The 20,756-nt window shown below is 42.0% G+C and overlaps 1 protein-coding gene across 3 annotated transcripts in view; it reads right to left on the reverse strand.

Annotated features, from left to right (window-relative positions):
* The window catches only part of CAMK1D (calcium/calmodulin dependent protein kinase ID), a 372,235-nt gene that overhangs the window by 110,112 nt on the left and 241,367 nt on the right, over nucleotides 1-20,756 (reverse strand). For all 3 annotated transcript variants that reach the window (XM_008150426.3, XM_028158913.2, XM_028158912.2), the window contains one exon: nucleotides 17,964-18,038. In XM_008150426.3, the coding sequence (XP_008148648.1) occupies nucleotides 17,964-18,038 (75 nt within the window). The remainder of the gene's footprint in view (nucleotides 1-17,963; nucleotides 18,039-20,756) is intronic.

Consider the following 20,756-nt stretch of genomic DNA (forward strand, 5'->3'; position numbering starts at 1 on the left):
TTAAGACAATTATTGTTGAACATGAATATATGACTTAAGAAGATGAACATTTCTTCAGGCATTCAGACTCCTGGGATAATTTTAAAGCAATTTTCAAGCTTTTCACCCCAGGACAATTATTGAAAAAATGTGGGAAACATTCAAGCTCCAATGTTGCTTTTATAAGTCAGAAGTTTCATGGGATTTCCAGAGATGAACCATCTTGTTATTTTTAAAAAAAAATTTTTAATGATTTTTAGAGAGAGAAGGGAGAGAGATAGATGGAAACATCGATGAAAGAGAAACATCAACCATAGGCTGCCTCCTGCACGCCCCCTACTGGGGATCGAGCCCACAACTCGGGCATGTACCCTGACCAGGAATCAAACTTCAAACTCTTGGTTCCTGGATGGATGCTCAACCACTGAGCCACACCGGCCAGGCCATCCTGTTATTTTTCAATCAACTATACTGTTACATGGATTATTTCACAGAACCATTAATTTTAGAGCTGGGCAGGACTTCAGTACCTCAATGAGGCAGGATAGGGGGGAGGACGTAATCAAAGTGTCAAAATTCAGGAAAAAAAAAGTATCCACAAGTGGTCTGTAGCCATTGGCATGTAAAGACACTCCACAGTAACTAAAGCAGTGGGCCCTTTGATCTGATGTGAAATATTACCTTTTACCTAAAATAATTAACAATATCATTGTCACAGTGCAGTGGTCACAGGGCCGTGGAGGAGAGGGGAGGGAGCTGGGAATGGGCGGGTCTGAAGTGAAAGGAACCAGGCCTGTGAGGGGCAGGCCCTGAGGACAGGGTCTGGGGTATCAAAACAGTGGCTCCCCAAAGGTGTCCACATCCTCATCTCCACAACCTGTGAGTCTGTTAAGCGTTCAAGGCCAAAGAGACTTTGCAGACGTGGTTAAATCAAGAAGCTGGAGATAGAAAGATAGCCTAGATCAGTGGTCGGCAAACTCATTAGTCAACAGAGCCAAATATCAACAGTACAACGATTGAAATTTCTTTTGAGAGCCAAAAACCGACTTCTGCGCATGGGCCACAAAGTTTCAATCGCACTGTACGTGCGCGCCCGCGGGTGGTATTTTGTGGAAGAGCCACACTCAAGGGGCCAAAGAGCCGCATGTGGCTCGCGAGCCGCAGTTTGCCGACCACTGGCCTAGATTATCCAGGTGGGACCAAGGTAATCACAAGGGTCCTTAAAAGAGCCAGAGAAGATGATACAATGACAGAAGGAGAGAGATGGGGAGGATGTTAGTATGCTGGTGAGGTGGATGGAGGAAGCGCCTAGGAATCAAGGGCCGAAGGCAGTCTTAGGAGCTGGAAAAGGCAGGGAAACCGATTCTTCCCGAGAAGCTCCAGGAGGAACACAGCCTGCTGACACCTTCCTCTAGCCCAGTGAGCCCCATGCTGGACTTCTGACCTCCTGAACTGTAAGATAACACCTTTGTATGGTTTTAGGCCACCGATTTGGTGGTCATTTATTAGAGCAGCAACAGGAAACTGATACAGAAGCCAATGGTCTGAATGTCAGTGTCTAAGGGAGTGAGTCGGTAAGATGAGGCAGGATCTGGCTGTTGGTACCTAAGGAATCCAGGCTGGGACAGTCAGGGAACCCACCCAGTTGGAAAAGGAACTGTAGCTAGTGATTGAGGTAGAGTTATAGCTGAATCTCCAGGAAGAGAGGTCTGGCAAAGGCAAGGTAAGTTTGGGCCAGGACCCTAGCCCAACAGGGATGCCACCAATGGAAACCCTGGCAGCTGCCCTGCCCCAGGGCCCGGGCAACAGACTGAGCATCCCAGAGGGCTGCTGAGGGACATCCAGGCAGTGCGTTTCTCCCTGCCTTCTGCTGTGACTTCTGCGGGGGGGAAAAAGAGCACTTTCTGCAGGGGGGAGGGGGGGAGGCTAGGGCTGTCAGCCAGAAAACCTGCCTAAAAATCAAAACCCCAGAGGACACAGAACTAAAAGATGGAAACAGACAGGGCCTGGCTGAGTTCTGAAGAACATACAGTCATGACAAAACTTCTTCCTCTTTTTTCCAAACAGGAAACATTAGCCCTCTGGCATTCTGAAGAAGGCAGATAAATTTGGGGGGATGGGGACAGGGAGAGGAGAGTAAAGTCTGGAATACACTAGCTTCATCTTTAGTTCAGTCAGCCCAACACTTTAAAAACTCTTAAATATATTAAAAGTTAAATATCACATGGTGATTGTATACAAATATAGATAAATATACAAAAAAAACCACCAAAATTAACCACTTATTATCCCACTATCATAAGGTAACTCATGTTGATGCTTTAACTTATATACTTCCAAATCTGGAGTGTAGATCTATTTTCTAAATAAATTTTTTATTTTAAAAGAATTTTAGATTTCCAGAAAAATTTCAAAGATTTCTAGCAAACTCCAATATATCCCACACCCAGGTTCCCCTATTATTAACATCTTATATTAATATGGTATATTTGTCATAATTAATAACCAATATTGGTACATTAGTAAGTAAAGCCCATGCTTCATTGAGATTTCCTTTATTTTTTAAAATATGTTTTATTGATTTTAGAGAGGAGGGGAAAGAAAGAGAGAGACAGAAACATCAATGATGAGAGAGAATCATTGATTGGCTGCCTCCTGCACTCCCCCTACTGGAGATCAAGCCCGAAACCCAGGCATGTGCCCTTGACCAGAATCGAATCTGGGACCCTTCAGTCCGCAGCTAACGCTCTATCCACTGAGCCAAACCAGCTAGGGCTCCTTTATTTTTTTTAACGGAATGTCCTTTTTCCATTCCAGGACTGTGCTTAGGTTAGCATATTACATTCAGTGGTCATGTCTCCTCAGGCTCCTCTTGGCTGTGGCAGATTCTCTGACATTCCTTGTTTGAGACGACCTTGACAATTTTGAGGACAGGTCCATTATTTTATAGAATGTCCCTCAATTGTGATTTGTCTGATCTTTTTCTCTTGATTAGACTGTGGTTATGGGTTTTGGGAATGAAGACCACAGAGGTAAAGTTTATTATTATAATTATTATCAGTAGTAGTAGTAGTAGTAGTAGTAGTAGTAGTATCGCATAATATCAGCATGGCTTGTCACTTTTGATGTTGACATTGATCATCTGGCTGAAGCAGTATCTGTTGGCTTTCTCCACTATAAAGCTTCCTTTTTTCCTCTCCATACTACTCTTCAGAAGAAAGTCAATATGTGCAGCCCATACATTTAAGACTCCCCAATGTTTTGATAGTTTGCACACATTCCATTTTGTCACTGAATGATATTACATTGTATGGATTTATCACAGTCTGTTTACCTGTTTGCTCACTGAAGAACATCTTGTTGCTTGAGTTTTTGGCAATTATGAATTAAGCTGCTATAAACATTCACGCACAGGTTTCTGTGTGGACATAATGTTTTCAATTCCATTTGGTAAAGACTTAAGGGACATGATTGCTGGATCATGCAGTAAGACTATGTTTAGTTTATAAGAAACCACCAAACTGTCTTCCAAAATGTACTATTTTTACATTCCTATCAGCAATGAATGAGAGTTCTTATTGCTCCATATCCTTGCCAGCAATTGTTAGTTTTTTGGATTTCAGGCATTCTAATAAGTGTGTATCTCTTTGTTGTTTTAAGGGAGATCTATTTTGTATATTGTAAAAACAATACATCCTATAGCTTAAAAATGCAAACATTATAGAAGGGAACAAAATGGAGAAAGCCAGTTTTCCTCCATCCCCCATCCTACTTCCTGTAATTAACCAAAGATGTTTCTTAATGCATCTGTTCTATAATTTTGCTGTGTCCATTCTGAAAATGATTATGAAACTTAAAACATATGTAATATGTCCTCTTTCTTCTAAAAGGGCATATGTGTGTGTGTGTGAATAATAAATGGATATTTAAATAAGTATTATATATGAATAATAAGCTTGGATAATTTTCCATATCAGCACATATTAATCTATCTGTGTAGTGACATACTGTATTGATGCATTATAATTTATGTAACCAGTCTCTCCTATTAATAGTTTGTTTCTGCTTTTGTGTTTTTTTCATAACAAATAAAGAGTCAATAAATCTATTTGTTGCACAAATATCTATACTTAGAGGTGCTGGGTCAAAGAGTATTTGCATTTAAAATGCTGAGGGACATAGCCAGATTACCTTCCAAATTGATTATACAATTGTTCAATCACTCTAGTAGCTCAAAGAATAGGATATAAATGTTGGTTTGGTTATAGAAGGCCTCCTGCTTCTACTCTTCTTCATTTAATTCACAGAGTAGATTCCTACATGTATTTCATATGAAAATATAGAAAAATTGAGCCCTATGCCAGATATCCAACCTCCTTTGTCCGAAGTCTTTGCATCTCCATACATAAGTGCTCATTCCTATTTGTTCACCTTCACTGCTTTGAATACTATGCTGTTTCATGTGTCAGCCTAATTCCTGGAAGGCCCTACATACCTTGGCCCTTATTCTGTCTTAAGTATCATTTTAAAGACAGTCTTTAAGAATTTAGAAAAAGGAAGCAAAACTTTCCAGACACCCTATTTGCTATTCCAGAGCTCAGTGGTTCAGCCATACATGTCTGATCACTTGTATCAGGAAACAGTGGTGTTTTCCTAGCTCCCATCAAGTCTACAGTCATGTGACCTATGTGGTCACTACAAAGCTTGCGTGAAGCCAGCAGGGCCACATGGAGACCAAAGGGAACCAGCCAGCCTCAGTGCACAGGACCCGCACTTGGATGACAGGATGATGCCACTGTCAAGGCCAGGTCATAAAACAAGATGAATATCTGGCAGCACCCATGATCTCTGCACCTACACACTCTGTACGTTAATGTCCTGTTTACTTTGTATAAACCTGCAATGAAACTGTGAACCCCAAATCAGAATGAACCATAAAAATAACATGACCAAATATAAGCCTTATGTTGTTTTCTACTTAATAATAAACTGAATATAAAGATGTTTTAAGTTGTAAAAAAGTAGGTTCAGTTCAAACCAATTCCTAATAGCTACACTCTTGTGAGAAAAACCACTGCCTACATGCTTTTAGCAAAGTTTCCTGTTCAAATGCATTTTAAACTTTGGATGAGGGGTGAGAGAGAAGCAAAACCACTTTATGAAGCAGGTTGTCAAACTGCCAAAAGGAGAAACATGTTATGAAAGAGTATACTTTGTTTAATGAGATGCCCAACCAATTAATAGAGTTTTAAACCAATAAAGCTTCGTTAAAACGGGGAGGGGTGGGTAGAATGAGACAATCCAGTGAGATTAAAGCTGGTTTCTGGGGGAAACCTCCTAAGTGAAAAAATATAGCTATCCCTTAGCATGGTCTTAATCTCTCTTCCTTCAGTTTAATCCATGTGGTGTGAAGCAGGAAGGCAATGGCGTGGAAAGCCAATCTCCCTCTTCTAAAGTGTCTTAGGGGCTGCTGGGAAGGGAACTTCATGCTTCCTTTCTCAGAAGCATAAACAGCCTTCTAAAAAAATCTGAGACTATAACTCATACAGAGACATCTGAGGACAAGCTAAAGTGTTTCAGGAATTAAAAGGAATTCTGGGCCGTTGAAGGGTGTACACAGCCTCACTGACTGGTGGATCGAAAGGATGCAGGCTGAGTTTTCTACCCAAACATGGCAGGGGAAAATTTCCAATATTAAAGTGTAAGTGTACTATTAAGGCAGCAAACTCTACTGAGCTGCTTGTAATTCTTTAAATCTTTCTCTTCATTATTCGTCTTCTTTGAGAAGCTAAACAGAGGTTAGTAATTAGTGATTGGTCTCTATTCTTATTTAAGTAAACAGTTTTGTTAAAGATGAAAGCAGACTTGTGTTGCCTCGATGATTCAGACATTTATATCAAATAGAGTTCTGTCAATCAACTCACACAGGTGTAATCACAAGCCACTCTCACCTGGAGGCAGGAGAGATGTCATTAAAAGGAATGAAACAGCCCCGGAAGGGCTACTCTGGAAAATGAGAGGACATATTCACACTGGTATTTCCTAACCATACAAAACAAAAATTAGATCACGAAAATAGACTTTCTGAGCAGAGCCGGAATTTAAATGATATTTCATGTGCCTTGATTTCCTGCTGTTTCTTATAATGTCCATAAGCAGGGGCTATTTGTTTTTAACTAATTTCAATAGTTCGTTCAGAGACCTGCATATCTAGGTCATTAACCAATTGTATTTATGGCCATGCTCAAAGTCCGTCAACCACACAGATGGAAACAAAGTGTCCCCGGGCTCACAAGCCGAGATGTCCCTGAGATGTTGTGAGGGAAGAACACGGGGATAATTGGCAGAGAAGCACAGTTTGTTACAGCCACATAGTCCTTCCTGCCACTGCAGCCCCGAGGAGCTGTTAACATCAATGTTCCCTCTTCATTTATTCCAGAATTGAGAGAAGTGGTCTGTATTTCAGTCAAGGGCTCTCTTGCTTACACTGTGGCAAGTGTTGCTTCCTGCTCTAGCGGATGCCCCCACTTCTGCTTCGTACAGCCCTATGCCTTTGGTTTAGTTCATGACTCGATCATGAGAACGTATAATTTTGCTATGATTTAGCCACCATTCATGATTCTCCTTTAGCTATTTCACATTACAACAAAATTAGAGGAAGCTCATAAATTCACAAAGACTCCACAGCCATACACTAAAATCATAATGAACAATAAACATCTCTAACCTACTCCAAACGTAAGACCCAATAGGAAGAGATAAAAACTCCTGGCCCACAATTTTGAGGGCACAACACAGGAGACATTGTGTGAAAAGGCTCTTTATCAAAACGTACCATGTGGTATTTTTTTTTCTGAGCACAGGATCAATAAATCAAAGAGAACAGCTGATCTTCAGTCAACATAAATTGCTCAGTGAGATCATTAAAGGCTCAGTACGAAGGCTGATACTAAAATTGAATCTGTGCTGAAAATGCACCACATCAGACCTTTTCCCATTTAGAACCTGATGTTACTGCCTCCCTTTCTCAATCACATCTTCACGGACAAAGATTTAGGCTCTGGTTGTGGCAGAATATGAAATTGTTTGTTATGCTAACAACTGCTACTTACTGCTGTGATAATTTGGTTGGTGGGAGCAAAATAATTACCATTCGAGACTGGCAATGAAAGATCCAGTCTGCTGAAGGAACCCAAGGTTCTTAAAGATCTGGTGAGTGTTACAAGTCCAAGAGCCTGGGAATAGGTACAAACAGAGCCTCTTAAAACTTTTTGAATATGGTAAAAATAAATTTTAAAAATGAAATTCTAATAGTACAAAGGGATATATAGTAAAAAATAAGTTTTCTTCCTACACCAAACACCCAATCTTTTCTCCAAGAATCAACCCCAGCAATTTTCTAAATATTCTTCCAGATGCTTCCTGCACAAAAAAGCATATATGCACCTACATAACTTGTTTAAAAACAGAAATAATAGTACACACTCCACAATATTATGCACAGTGCTTATTCATTCACATCATGTCTTCCCAACCATCCCATATCAGCACATACAAAGCAGCCTCAGTCGGGGGATATTGCCATGTATGTCGATGGAATATTGATGGACTTTTCAATGCATAAACAATGTTAACTTCCAAATAGGCTCAGCTGGGCATCGAGAACCTTAGAAACACACTTGCTCTGGAACTACTGCTGTTGCAACTTGCAGTTGCCACTTCCTGGGTGTCACTGTTACTCTAATCCACAAAAGCATGTTTCTTTCTTGGCACAGTGACTGCATCAGCTCCCTGGGCCATCCGCAGACACAGATGGAACAAAATAAGATGCATTTGAAGGGCAGAAGCAGGCAAGGCAGAGTCCCTCCAGCCCTCATACACCCTCTCCTACAACGCTCTCCTGAAGAGTCTAAAATTCCTGTTCTTAGCCACTCCTCTGTCTTCAGGGTGAGAGTCCATCCATCTCTGCACACTCTCCAGTCCTAACTATTTCATGACTTTGTTTCCGACATTCAACAATGTCATTCCTTCTCTTTCTATCAAGCCCAGGTGGAGAACAGGGAGAAGGTGGAGACGGTGAGTCACTGCCGGGACCTGCAGGGACCTTTCTCAACAGAAATGTGCATAATTCAGGGGCTGGAGAACTATTCCTGGGAACAGATGATCAACACCCCAGGCTTTTGTGCGGGGCCTGGGTCAGCGCGCTATCAGTTAAGCAAGTGGCACGACTTGGGAAGGCAGACATTTGAGCCAAGTTAATACTGTAGTTATTACTGATTTCAGGTGGCTCCTCCAAATGCGAGAGGGACAACCCCTCGGCGCTGAGTCCTTGTAAAAGATGCTGAAACTCAGGCGTACCTGGGGTCTTTACAGAGTTTTAACACATCCCTACACTAAAGGCAGAGTCCTAGGACAGTGGAGTTAGTAAGGAGTGTTTTAATATAAAATGTGGAGGACCAAGCCTAACTCTTTAGGAGCCCTTGAAAGCCATTATTCAGTTACAGACCTGGCTGGAATCCCAGGAGGCAGCGGCTTCGCTCCCATTTCTATCTGGATATTATAAATGAACCACCCTGGATAAATGTTTGCTCCATTTATATAGGAAAGGGTAACTTATTCAGGGTTAACTATATTTTCAGAGTTTGGAGAACTTGACATCAAAAAGAGATAATAAATAACTAAAAAGGACAATGATTGGAAAAAGTTTCGCCCAACTCCCAACTTCTTCTCAATATATTCTTAGTTTTCCCTTTTCATTCTAAGGATCACCAACAGGGATATATATATAATATATATTTACACAAGAAGCTGACAGATCACATTGTTTTTACACACTGTGGCTACAGAAACTTATTAAATATATACTGTGATTTTTAAAATAAGCATTTAAAATTATTTTAGAAAAATCCCATTATTTGCATGATTTTTAGCATTTAGACACATGAATCAATAATCTCCTATTATACTCAGGAAAGTCTTTTAAAAATTCAGCTACTTCCTTTGAGGACCTTTTCCAAGGGCTTGTTACCTAAAATAGCTAGTCTCCTCTTCCCAAGAACTTAGCATAAGTCGGGAGGAAATACCCTGGTTGGGCCTGCTTCTGAGAAACTCACTTCCTTACCCCAGGTCTGGCCCAACAGTTTCTCCTCCTCCCCGCATCCCGTCTGACCCTCCAGAGATGCAGTTGGATGTCACTGACCATGGACAGCCCTGCCCACTCAAGGAACTCCACTCTTCCGGGTAATGACTGCTTCTCACCAACTTGTTAGAAAGCATTTCCTGCTGTGGCCACGTCCCTGCACAGGAGCCTCAGTGACTTGTCATGAGCTATACACACTGGCCGAAGGGCTCTGGTGTGTGCCTATCAGTGACTTCTATGCACATCACACTCCCAGACAAGAATTCTCCCCCACTTACTGTTGTGTATTCTCTATGGCTTAATTCGTTTGTTTTAAAGGCATCAGATGCCACATCTGTATGCAATGCAACCTCATCCTTTTTAAAGTGCACTCACGCATCCATTATGAGTGAAAATGCCATGTGTAGCTGCCCTGAAATGTTTTGGTCCTCATTTGCTTAGTCAGTAGGTGTCTGAATAAATGACTATTGGATGGGTGATGACAAAAATGGTATGGTGTTGAATACAAAGGTTTACTAATAAGTTAATTTATTAGGGTGTTCTTTAAAAAACATCTAGAGTCCTAAATTGATTAGCTTAATAATCATTATGGACCTATTATGTCTCAGGCATTAGGGTAGACCTTGAGGATGCCAAAATAATAGGACAATGATCCTGTTCTCAAGTAGCTTACAGTTAGAAAAGACAGACATGTAAGCAAATAAGAGCAAAAAGAACATGATAAAAACATGTATGAGACAGTGAAAATAAAGACAAGAATGAATGGTTTAATTCCTAGAGAGAAGACAGGTTAAAAAAGGCATCAGAGCCCAGCCGGATGTGGCTCAGTGGTTGAGTGTCGACCCCAGGAACCAAGAGGTCACCAGTTCAATTCCTGGTCAGTGCATATGCCCGGGTTGCGGGCTTGATCCCTAGTGTGGGGTGTGCAGGAGGCAGCCAATTAATGATTCTCTCTCATCATTGTTGTTTCTATCTCTCTCTCCCTCTCCCTTCCTCTCTGAAATCAATAAAAATATATATTTTTTAAAAGTATCCTATATAATAAAAGGTTAATATGCAAATCGACCAAATGGCAGAACAACTGGTCACTATGATGTGCACTGACCACCAGTGGGGGAGACATTTAATGCAGGAGCTGCCCCCTAGTGGTCAGTGCACTCCTACAGGGGAAGCGCCACTCAGCCAGAAGCCAGGCTCACGGCTAGCGAGCACAGAGGCAGTGGTGAAAGTCTCTCCTGCCTCCGCTAAAGACCCCTCAGGAGGATGTCCGCCTAAGCCCGCTCCCCGCACCTAAGCCGGCACACAGACATTCCCTGAGGGGTCCCAGACTACGAGAAGGTGCAGGCCAGGCTGAGGGACCCCCCAGTGCATGAATGTTGTGCACCAGGCCTCCCTCTAATCAGAGATAAAACTACTGTATAAGTTGGTAGCCAACCAGTCCATTTTTGGTGTAAAAGAAGCCACTTTTATTTGTGTGTTTATCACATTGGTGGGCATATAAAATTTTTTGTTTAACAACTATTTTTAAAATAAAGTCATTTTTAAAAATTAAAACAACATACATATGTTAAAAAATGTAACTTCTTTCTGTTGATTGTCTAAATATAAAAAAATACTACAGGCAGAATAATTACTCTTGCACATATTTGCAGAGTTTAATCAATTTTTTAAAAAATTATTTTTATTGCCCTAACCGGTTTGGCTCAGTGGATGGAGCATTGGCCTGCGGACTGAAGGGGTCCCAGGTTCGATTCTGGTCAAGGGCATGTACCTTGGTTGAGGGCACATCCCCAGTAGGAGGTGTGCAGGAGGCAGCTGATCGATGTTTCTCTCTCAACGATGTTTCTGGCTCTCTATCCCTCTCCCTCCCTCTGTAAAAAAAATCAATAAAATACATTTAAAAATATTTTTATTGATTTCAGAGATGAGAGAGAGAGAGACAGAGAGAGAGAGAGAGAGAGAGAGAGAGAGAGAAGAGAGAAACATCCATGATGAGAGAGAATCCCCCACAGAATGACCCTCCCACAGGCTGAAGTCCTCACAGACTGAACTCCCTAGAGATTGACCCTCAAAGGCTGAACCCTCACAGACTGAACAATCCACAACTCAGCCCTCCCAGATTAAACCCTCACAGACTGAATCCCACATAGACCAAACCCTCACAGATGGAATCCCCCACAGAAAGACCCTCCCACAGGCTGAAATCTGCTCAGACTGAACACTCACAGACTAAACCCCACACAGACTGAACCCCTCACAGACTGAAACCCTCACACATGGAACCCCACACATATTGAAACCTCCACAGACTAAACCTTCACAGACTGGAGCCCTCCCTTACTGGAACCTTCACAGACTGAACCTCCCACAGCCTGAACCCCTCACAGACAAAGTTAGAATTAAGACTTAGGTGAAAGCTTCTGTGGTACTGACAAAAGGACAGACATATAGAGTGATGGAATAAAATAATGAGTCCAGAAATTAATCTAGCCCTATATGGCCAACTGAGTTTTGACAAAGATGCCAAAACAATTAATTGGGAGGGGGGGTGTCTTCCCAACAAATGATACTAAAAATTGGATATCCCTATGGTGAAAACAAACACATAAAAAGAATATTGTCCTTATCTCACACCATACATAAAAATTAATTTAAACTTGATGTTGAAATAGATCCGAATGTAAATGCTAAAACTATAAAACTTCTAGAAGAAAAGAAAATGCAAACTTGGTATAGGCAAAACCTTCTCATACAAGACACAAAATACACAAACCAGAAGATAAACCAAATTAGTAAGTGGGGAATTTTTTTTTACCATTAAAACACTTCCTATTCAAAAGGTACCATTAAGAACTAGGTAATGGTTTCCTAGGTATGACACCAAAAGCATAATTGACAAAAGAAAAAAAAATGAACGATACTACATCAACATTAAAGACTTTGGGGCTGCTAATAATACCATCAAGACAGGGAAAGGACAACCCACAGGCTAGGAAAAGCGGTTTGCCGATCATACGTATAGACCTATATGCAGAATATATAAGGAGTTGCACAGCTTAAAAATAAAAGTCAAACATCCCGATTTTAAAATAGATACACTGTTTGAATAGATATTTCTCCAAAGATCTCTTGTAAGTGGCCAATAAGCAAATGAAAAGAAGTGCAACATCATTAGTCATCGAGAAAATGCAAATCAAACCACAATGAGATACCCAAGGATGGCTAGCAACAAAGACAGATAAAACAAGTATTGGAGAGGATATAGAGACATTGTGACCCTCATACATTGCTCTTGGGATTGTAAAATGGTGCAGTCACTTTGAAACAAAGTTTGGGAGTTCCCAAAAATGTTTAACCCAGAAATTCCTTTCTGAGGCATACACCCAAGGGAAATGAAAACCTATGTCCACACAAAAATTAGTAAACAAATATGCCTAGCATCATCCTATCTAATAAAGAGGGAATATGCTAATTGACCGTCACACCTTCAAAAAGATGGCGGCGCCCACAGCCACAAGATGGTGGCGCCCAGTCCCCTCAGCCCCGCCGGGGCCGCAGGCGCACTGCATGGCTAGTCCCGCCCCCAGGTGGGTCTAGCCACTCCGCGTGCCTGCCTCCAGAGTCCCCCAGTCCCCTCAGCCCCCCAGCCACCCAGGGCCAGCCTGAGGCACAGGCAAGCCTCGGATGGTGGCTGCCCAGCCGCCCAGGGCTGCCCAAGGATCAGGCAAGCCTCGGATGGCGGCTGCCCAGCTAACGCCCGAGGTGCAGGCAAGCCTTGGATGGCAGCTGCACAGCTGCCCAGGGCTGGCCCAAGGTGCAGGCAAGCTTCAGATGGTGGCTGCCCAGCCACCCAGGGCCTGCCCAAGGCTCAGGTAACCAGGGCCGGCTGAGGCTTGTGCTGCCAGCAGTGGCTGCAGCAGAGGTGTGATGGGGGCATCACCTTCCGCTGATCGCTGGGTCACCTCCCGCCCCTGAGGGCTCCTGGACTGTGAGAGGGGGTAGGCCGGGCTGAGGAACCGCACCCCCCCAGTCTCCAGTGCATGAATTTTCATGCACCAGGCCTCTAGTTATTTATAATAGCCAAAACATAGAAATGTACTAAAAGCCTATCAACTGATGAATGGGTAAATAAAATGTGATATATCCATATAATGAAATATTTGGCAAGCTAGAATTACTACCATCAATAAATCAACAAACAACAAGTGCTGGCGAGGATGTGGGGAAAAGGGAACCCTAGTACACTGCTGGTGGGAATGCAGACGGGTGCAGCCACTGTGGAAAACAGCATGGAGTTTCCTTTAAAATATTAAAAATGGAACTGCCATTTGACCAGTGATCCCACTTCTGGGAATATATCCTGAGAATCCTGAAACACCAATCAGAAAGAATATATGCACCCGTATGTTCATAGCAGAACCATTTACAATAGCTAAGATCTGGAAACAGCCCAGTGTCCATCAGTAGATGAGTGGATAAAAAAACTGTGGTACACTTATACCATGGAATACTAGGCAGCTGTAAAAAAAAAGAAAAAAAGAAGGATCTATTACCCTCTGAGATAGCATGGAGGGACCTGGAAATGATTATGCTAAGCAAAATAAGCTAGTCAGAGAAAGACAAATATCACATGATCTCACTTATATGTGGAATCTAATGAACAAAAAAAACTGGTGGATAAAATAGGACCAGAGGTATGGATTCATGGGACAGACTGACAGATCTCAGAGGGGGAGGGGGGAAACTAGAAGGGATCCAAAGAACATATACTAGTATGCACATATGCATAGTCTATGGACACAGACAATAACGTGGCAAAGACCTGGGGGGAGGCAGGGTCTGGGTGAAGGGCGCGGGGAGGAAAGGGGGACATCTCTAACAGTGTCTACAATAAAAACAAAAAATTTTAAGGAATGAAATACTGATATATGCTCCAACATAGATAAACCTGGAAAACATTATGGTAAGTAAAAGAAGCCACTTGCAGAAAAATAGACATTTTATGGTTACATTTATATGAAATATCTAGAATAGACAAATCCATAGAGACAGAAAGTAAGTGGCTGCCAGAGGCAGGGAGAGCGAAGAATTGAGAGTGACTGCTAACAGGTAAAGTGTTTCTTTGAGGGGGACAAAAATGTTCTAAAATTAGATTGTGTGATGACTTAAAACCCTGTGACTAATAAAAATCACTGTATCGTATATTTAAATATATTTTTATTGATTTCAGAGAGGAAGGGAGAGGGAAAGAAAGAGAGAAACATCAATGGTGAGAGAGAATCATTGATGGGCTGCTCCCTGCACGCCCCTACTGGAGCTCAAGCCCACAACCCAGGCATGTGTCCTGACCTCCTGGTTCAGTGGTCAGCAAACTCATTAGTCAACAGAGCCAAATATCAACAGTACAACGATTGAAATTTCTTTTGAGAGCCAAATTTTTTAAACTTAAACTTCTTCTAACGCCACTTCTTCAAAATAGGCTCGCCCAGGCCGTGGTATTTTGTGGAAGAGCCACGCTCAAGGGGCCAAAGAGCCGCATGTGGCTCGCGAGCCGCAGTTTGCCGACCACAGTCCTGGTTCATAGGCCGAATGCTCAATGAATCACGCCAGCTGGGCTGTGTTGTACAGTTTAAGTAGGTAAATTGTATGGAATGTAAATTATATCTCAATAAAGCTGTTTTTGAAAGAACACCATTAAGAAAATAAAAGCAAACAAGCTATAGAATGGAAGCAAATATTCATATAACGTATATCCACAAAGAACAGAATATATAAAGAACACTTCCAACCCATAATATGATGGTGAACAATCCAATAAAAATTGAGGAAGGGATTTGAATGGAAGATATAGTAGCGGCCCATGAGGACTTAAAAAGATGACTGACGTCATGTATCATCAGGGAAATGCAAATTAAAACCAGTATGAGATACCATTGCACTCCCATTAAAATGGCTACCATTGAAAAAAACTGGAAACGTCAAGTGTTGGCAAGAATGTAAAGAACTGGAACTCACACTGCAGGTGAAAATATAAAATGGTAAAACCACTCTGGAAAACTGTCTGGCAGTTGATTAAAAGGTTCAGAATAACACCTCCTCTGTAGCCCACTCATTCTACTACTAGGTCTTCACCCAAACATACACCCACAGCAAGGCTTGGACATGAGTGTTCACAGCAACTTTATTCATAATAGCCCCCAACCGGGAAACAACCCAAATGTCTACCAACAGGTGAGTGAGTAAAATGAGAACTATCCAGAACAAGGGAATCCTGCTCAGTAATAAGAAGGAAGAAACAACTGATCCACATCACTACATGATGAATGTCAATAATCATGATGCGTAACATACACCAGACACAAAAATGTGCCTGCTATATAATCCCATGTATACAGTATTTTAGAAAATGCAAAAGACTCTCTACTGAGTGAAAGTGGACCACTGGTTGGCTGGGATCAGATGCGAGGGAGGGACAACTTGAAATGACCACAGGGAATCTTTGGGAAATTTCCTGTTCTTGATCATGGTGGTGGCTTCCTGGGCATGATACTCTCACATTCATCACTGGATTGTTCCGTTAAATGGGTGCAGTTAATTGTATGCAAATTATAACTCAGTAAAGCTGATTTTTTAATAAAGTAATGAGAACCAATGAAAAAGAATATATCCTAAGAATATATTCATACTAGTTAAGTACATAATTAGCATATCCAGTGTTTATGTGAATAGTGAGTTTAACATGTGTAACAGTGCACGCAGTTTTTTTCCTTAGGTACTTCAAGCACTGCCTCTAGACACGATTTTGTGATTCATTTGCCTGATAAACCTCACCCAGTGCCCCCGAGAGTTCATTCCAGTCCACTCCTCTCTGCACGAGTACAAATTCTGAATGAGTGTGGTCTATATTGAGGATAATTGTAAAAGAGTGGAAAGCCTGATAGAAAAGCTCTGTGAGGGACAGGACAGCTGTGCTGACAGTGCGACATTCAAACTTCATTCAAGGTTCATTCTGTTCCAAACTCTCATATGCTCTCATGCCAACCAATCTTTACATAAACTTCTGCTGGTAAGAATACAGATGGTCCACAACCTACAATAGTTCAACTTACAACTTTATCTGCAGAGACATACTGATGAAATGAGATGGATTTCTCTCATTCAACACTCACTATAGCCCACTAATGTAAATATTACTGTTATCCCCATTTTTTTTTCATTTAAGGAAACTGATATTCAGAGAAGTACAGTTATTTGCCCAAATTCACCCAGCTAGTAAGAGGTAGGACTGAGATTTATATATTTGGAGTACTTTTTAACTGGTTTAAGTGAAAGTTCCAACAGACAACTAAATTATTAAATCTTTTTTTTTCTGCATCACTAATAAAAAAGCACATATTTAAATACACTACTGACATTTTGTGGGGCTTTTTCTTATCACCAGAATGCCACAGTCTTCCTACTGGGCAGTCAATATTTGGTGGAAAATGGATTCACCTGCTTCTTTAACTTTGCACTCGCTTGCTTTTTTTCTCGATTCCTGCTACCGATGCTAACCGTGTCAAGTCACACTCGACATCCGAGTGCAAAAGGTTAAGAGCAGACTCTGCAAAACAAAGTCACATGAGCTTCTAGGGAATGTCCCCCGATTGGGGAGAGCTACCAGCTTCTAGGAAGAACCAGAAATGTGGCAAACTGTAAAACCAACAGGACAGCAAAGAACTAGGAAAGACTGCACTTAGGCAGCTGGGAGCTGGCAGGAAACCCGCAGTCAAAACCGCCACACTGCCAGGCTCATGGCTGACAATCATTCACAAATCTGTACAACTGCTGGTCACCACCACCATCTCTAGTTAAGGTGTCGTTTAAACATCCACAAGGAAAAAATGAGAATAGAGAAAAATAAATTGTTAGGTAGACTAACCCTCAATTCTCCTAAATAGCTTTGGTAATTGAAAGTCTGAAAATCATAAATATAATAAGTATATATTCTGAACTTCAACAAAAGTCCTTTTCAGTCACTCAGCTCAATAGTATGGTGTTACAAAATTTCCTTTCTCAGGTCATGATTAAAGTATAACACTCTCACACAGTTTCCGTCACTTAATTCTAATAAATCTAGTCCTGGACTACTCCTAGGAATTATATCACTTGGAGTGAAGCCTTTGTGCGAGGGGGACGCTAATTTCATCTTACATTTAAAAAAATACATGTTCAAGTACAGTCACTACCTGATATTTAGCTTCCTCCTTTCCTCCTCGTCTGGAAATCTCTGGTGTTACTAGAATGCAGGAAGACTGTCCTGGGGAGATGATGGCAAAGTCTAACTCCAGTTATACTTTCTTATTCCGGCATGAACTCCCATTCAGTCACATGTGTGCTTATCTGGCAGCAGAGGAGCAGAGGGAAGGGACATAGCACACAGCTCCTCGCCCGGCTGCCCTAGAAATGAGGACAAGGGTGGGAGTTCCTCCTAGAGACAAGAGCAGAGTGTACTTCACAGTGGGCCCACAGAAGTGTTTTCAGGAAGCAACATTTGGACCTTGCACATTAAAAAGCAAAGCAGTCATCGTGGGCGCACTCTGCAATGATAGCATCAAGTCACATTGTGGAAACTTCAGATTTTCAGTCCAGTCCAGCAGCCACAGGCGAGACCAAGTGAGGCTGAGCCTCCTGTGCTCAGCCAACTGTCTCCAGTTGGGCACACACATCTCCAGGGTCCCACAGCCCTAATCACTCCCTACTGTCTTACCTGGCCCACTACATCAGGTAATTTTACCAGCTGGTCCCTTAAGCACTTGAATTTGCAACCCCTGGTCCACCCTCATCAATTTAAAAAGGTACTTACAGTTGCATGACCAAGTACAAGTGATTTGGGCTTTCATAAATGTCTTCCAGGGCAACAATGTTTTCATGCTTAATCCTGAAAGAAAAATGAAACACATAGAGAGAATAATAAGTATGAGACATGAAAACTTTTAAAAACAGATGTCATTACAGCATAAAGTTCTAAACATTAAAAAGAAGAACAGGGTCAAAATGGAGTCACTTGTGCTAAGTCCCACAGCAGAAAACCAAGACTTAATACCTAATCTAATTGCAGTTATACCCACAGGTATGAAATATTAACTGGTCAGTCTGGCACTTGCAACAGCCTGCCTTGCTTCACAGCTTGGATTCACCTGGGTAATTCCAAGCCCAACACAAGTAGCAGCCATCTGCAGATCACTCTGTAGCTTGCGCAGGGTGGCCCCAGGCAGTGGCTGACTTTGCACCTCTCAGGAGGCCCCAAAGCCAGTGCAGACCAGACCAGATTATAACTCTACACATTCACAAGCAACACACTCAAGGGGCAGACTCGGTGACTACCAAAGCCCCACTATAGCAAGTCCTGCTCCATACAGCTGTCCTCTACACAACAGTTCTTCCACGGTAGTCACAGTTGGTCCTCACAGCCAATTGGCCTGGAGGTCAACTCCTTCTAGTGATGCCAAAAGCAATCAAGGCTCAATCACAACAAGACTGTGCACATAGCCAACACAGGAGTGTACCTAGAGTGTCCAGCTCTGGTGCCTGGGGAGGCTGAGCCACTAGGCCCTACAGGACACCTACTACACAAGGCCACTCTACCAATTCCAGAAGACATAGCAGCTCTACCTAATACAGAGAAACAAACACAGGAAAGCAGCCAAAATGTGGAGACAAAGAAACATGTCACAAATAAAAGAACAGAAGAAATCTCCAGAAAGAGAAATAAATGAAATGTAAGCAAGCAAAGTACTGGACACAGAGTTCAAAACAATGGTTAAAAGGTTGCTCAATGATCTTAACGAGTGCTTTAAGAGAATTAATGAGAGCTTCAAGGGACTTAGTGAGACTTTCAAGGATTTTAATGAGAATGTCAAAGACATGAAAAAGGACCAGTCAGAAATTAAGAATAATTTACAGGGTTTCAAAAATATAGTAGAGGATTCTGAGAATCAAATCAACAATTTGGGATATGAGAAAGCAAAAAACACCCAATCAGAGGAACAAAAAGAAAAAAGAATCCAAAGTTATGAAGATAATGTGAGGAGCCTTTGGGACAACTTCAAGTGTACCAACATTTGCATTATGGGGGTGGCAGAAGAAGAAGAGAGAGAGTAAGATATTGAAAACCTATTTGAAGAAATAATGACAGAAAACTTCCCCTACCTGGTGAGAGAAATAGACTGACAAGTTCAGGAAGCACAGAAAGTCCCAAAAAGAGAAACCCAAGGAGGCCCACACCAAGACACATCATAAGTAAAATGCCAAGGGTTAAAGACAAAGAGAGAATCTTAAAGGCAGCAAAAGAAAAGCAGTTACCTACAAGGGAGTGCCCATACAACTATCAACTGATTTCTCAACAGAAATTTTGCAGGCCAGAAGGGAGTGGCAAGATATATTCAAAGTGATGAATAGCAAGGACCTACAACCAAGATTACTCTACCCAGCAAAGCTATCCTATCTAATAAAGAGGGAATATGCTAATTGACCCTCATGCTGTCAAAAAGATGGCGGTGCCCACAGCCACAAGATGGCAGTGCCCAGTCCCCTTTCCCACGAATCTACCTCCAGAGTCCCCCAGTTTCCTCAGCCCCCCAGCCGCCCAGGGCAGGCCCGAGGTGCAGGCAAGCCTCGGATGGCGGCTGCCCAGCCGCCCAGGGCCACCTGAGATTCAGGTAACCAGGGCCAGCCAAGGCTTGCGCTGCCAGCAGTGGCAGCAGTAGAGGTGTGATGCGGCATCGCTTTCCCCTGAACGCCGGGTCGCTTCCCACCCCTGAGGGCTCCCGGACTGTGAGAAGGGGCAGGCCAGCCTGAGGGACCCCCCCTCCAGTGCATGAATTTTCATGCACTGGGCCTCTAGTCATTTATAATTGAAGGTCAGATAAAGAGCTTCACAGACAAGAAAAAGCTAAAGGAGTTCATTACCATCAAATCAGTATTACATGAAATGTGGAAGGGTATTCTTTAAGAAGAAAAAAATATATGAACAATAAAATAGCACTAACTACATATCTATCAACAATTGAATCTAAAAATCAAAATAAATGAAAGGTATATAATGAACAAAATAAATGGAAGAATAAAATAGAACCAGAGACATGCAAACATGGAACAGACTGATGAATCTCAGAGGAAAGCAGGGAGAGGGGGCAGGAAGAGATTAATCAAAGATCTTATATGCATATATGCATTACCTATGGACACAGACACTAGGGTGGTGAATGCCTGGGGTGGGGCAGGAAGCAGGTAGAGGGGCCAATGGGGGAAAAAGGAGGCATCTGTAATACTCTCGACTGTAAATATTTTTTTTAAAAAGAATCAACCAATGAATGGATCAATAAGTAGAACAACAAATCAACATTTCTCTCACTAAAAATCAATCAATAAAAATTTTTTAAAGTAAGAAAAAACAAAAACACCTCAGATGATCCATATGCACCAAGTTGAGCTAGAGAAATTCTGTATTAGGCCAGTGTTTCTCAAAGGAAGTGTGCACAGGAAGAACCCGAGGTTCTGGATGCACACCCTAATTGAGCAGGTCTGGGGTGAAGGGGGTGGCTGAGAATCTGCATTTCTAACATGCTCCCTGGAGAGGCCCATGCTGCTGGTCTGA

This window comes from Eptesicus fuscus, chromosome 5 (genome assembly GCF_027574615.1).
Source record: "Eptesicus fuscus isolate TK198812 chromosome 5, DD_ASM_mEF_20220401, whole genome shotgun sequence".
Classification (NCBI taxonomy): domain Eukaryota; kingdom Metazoa; phylum Chordata; class Mammalia; order Chiroptera; family Vespertilionidae; genus Eptesicus; species Eptesicus fuscus.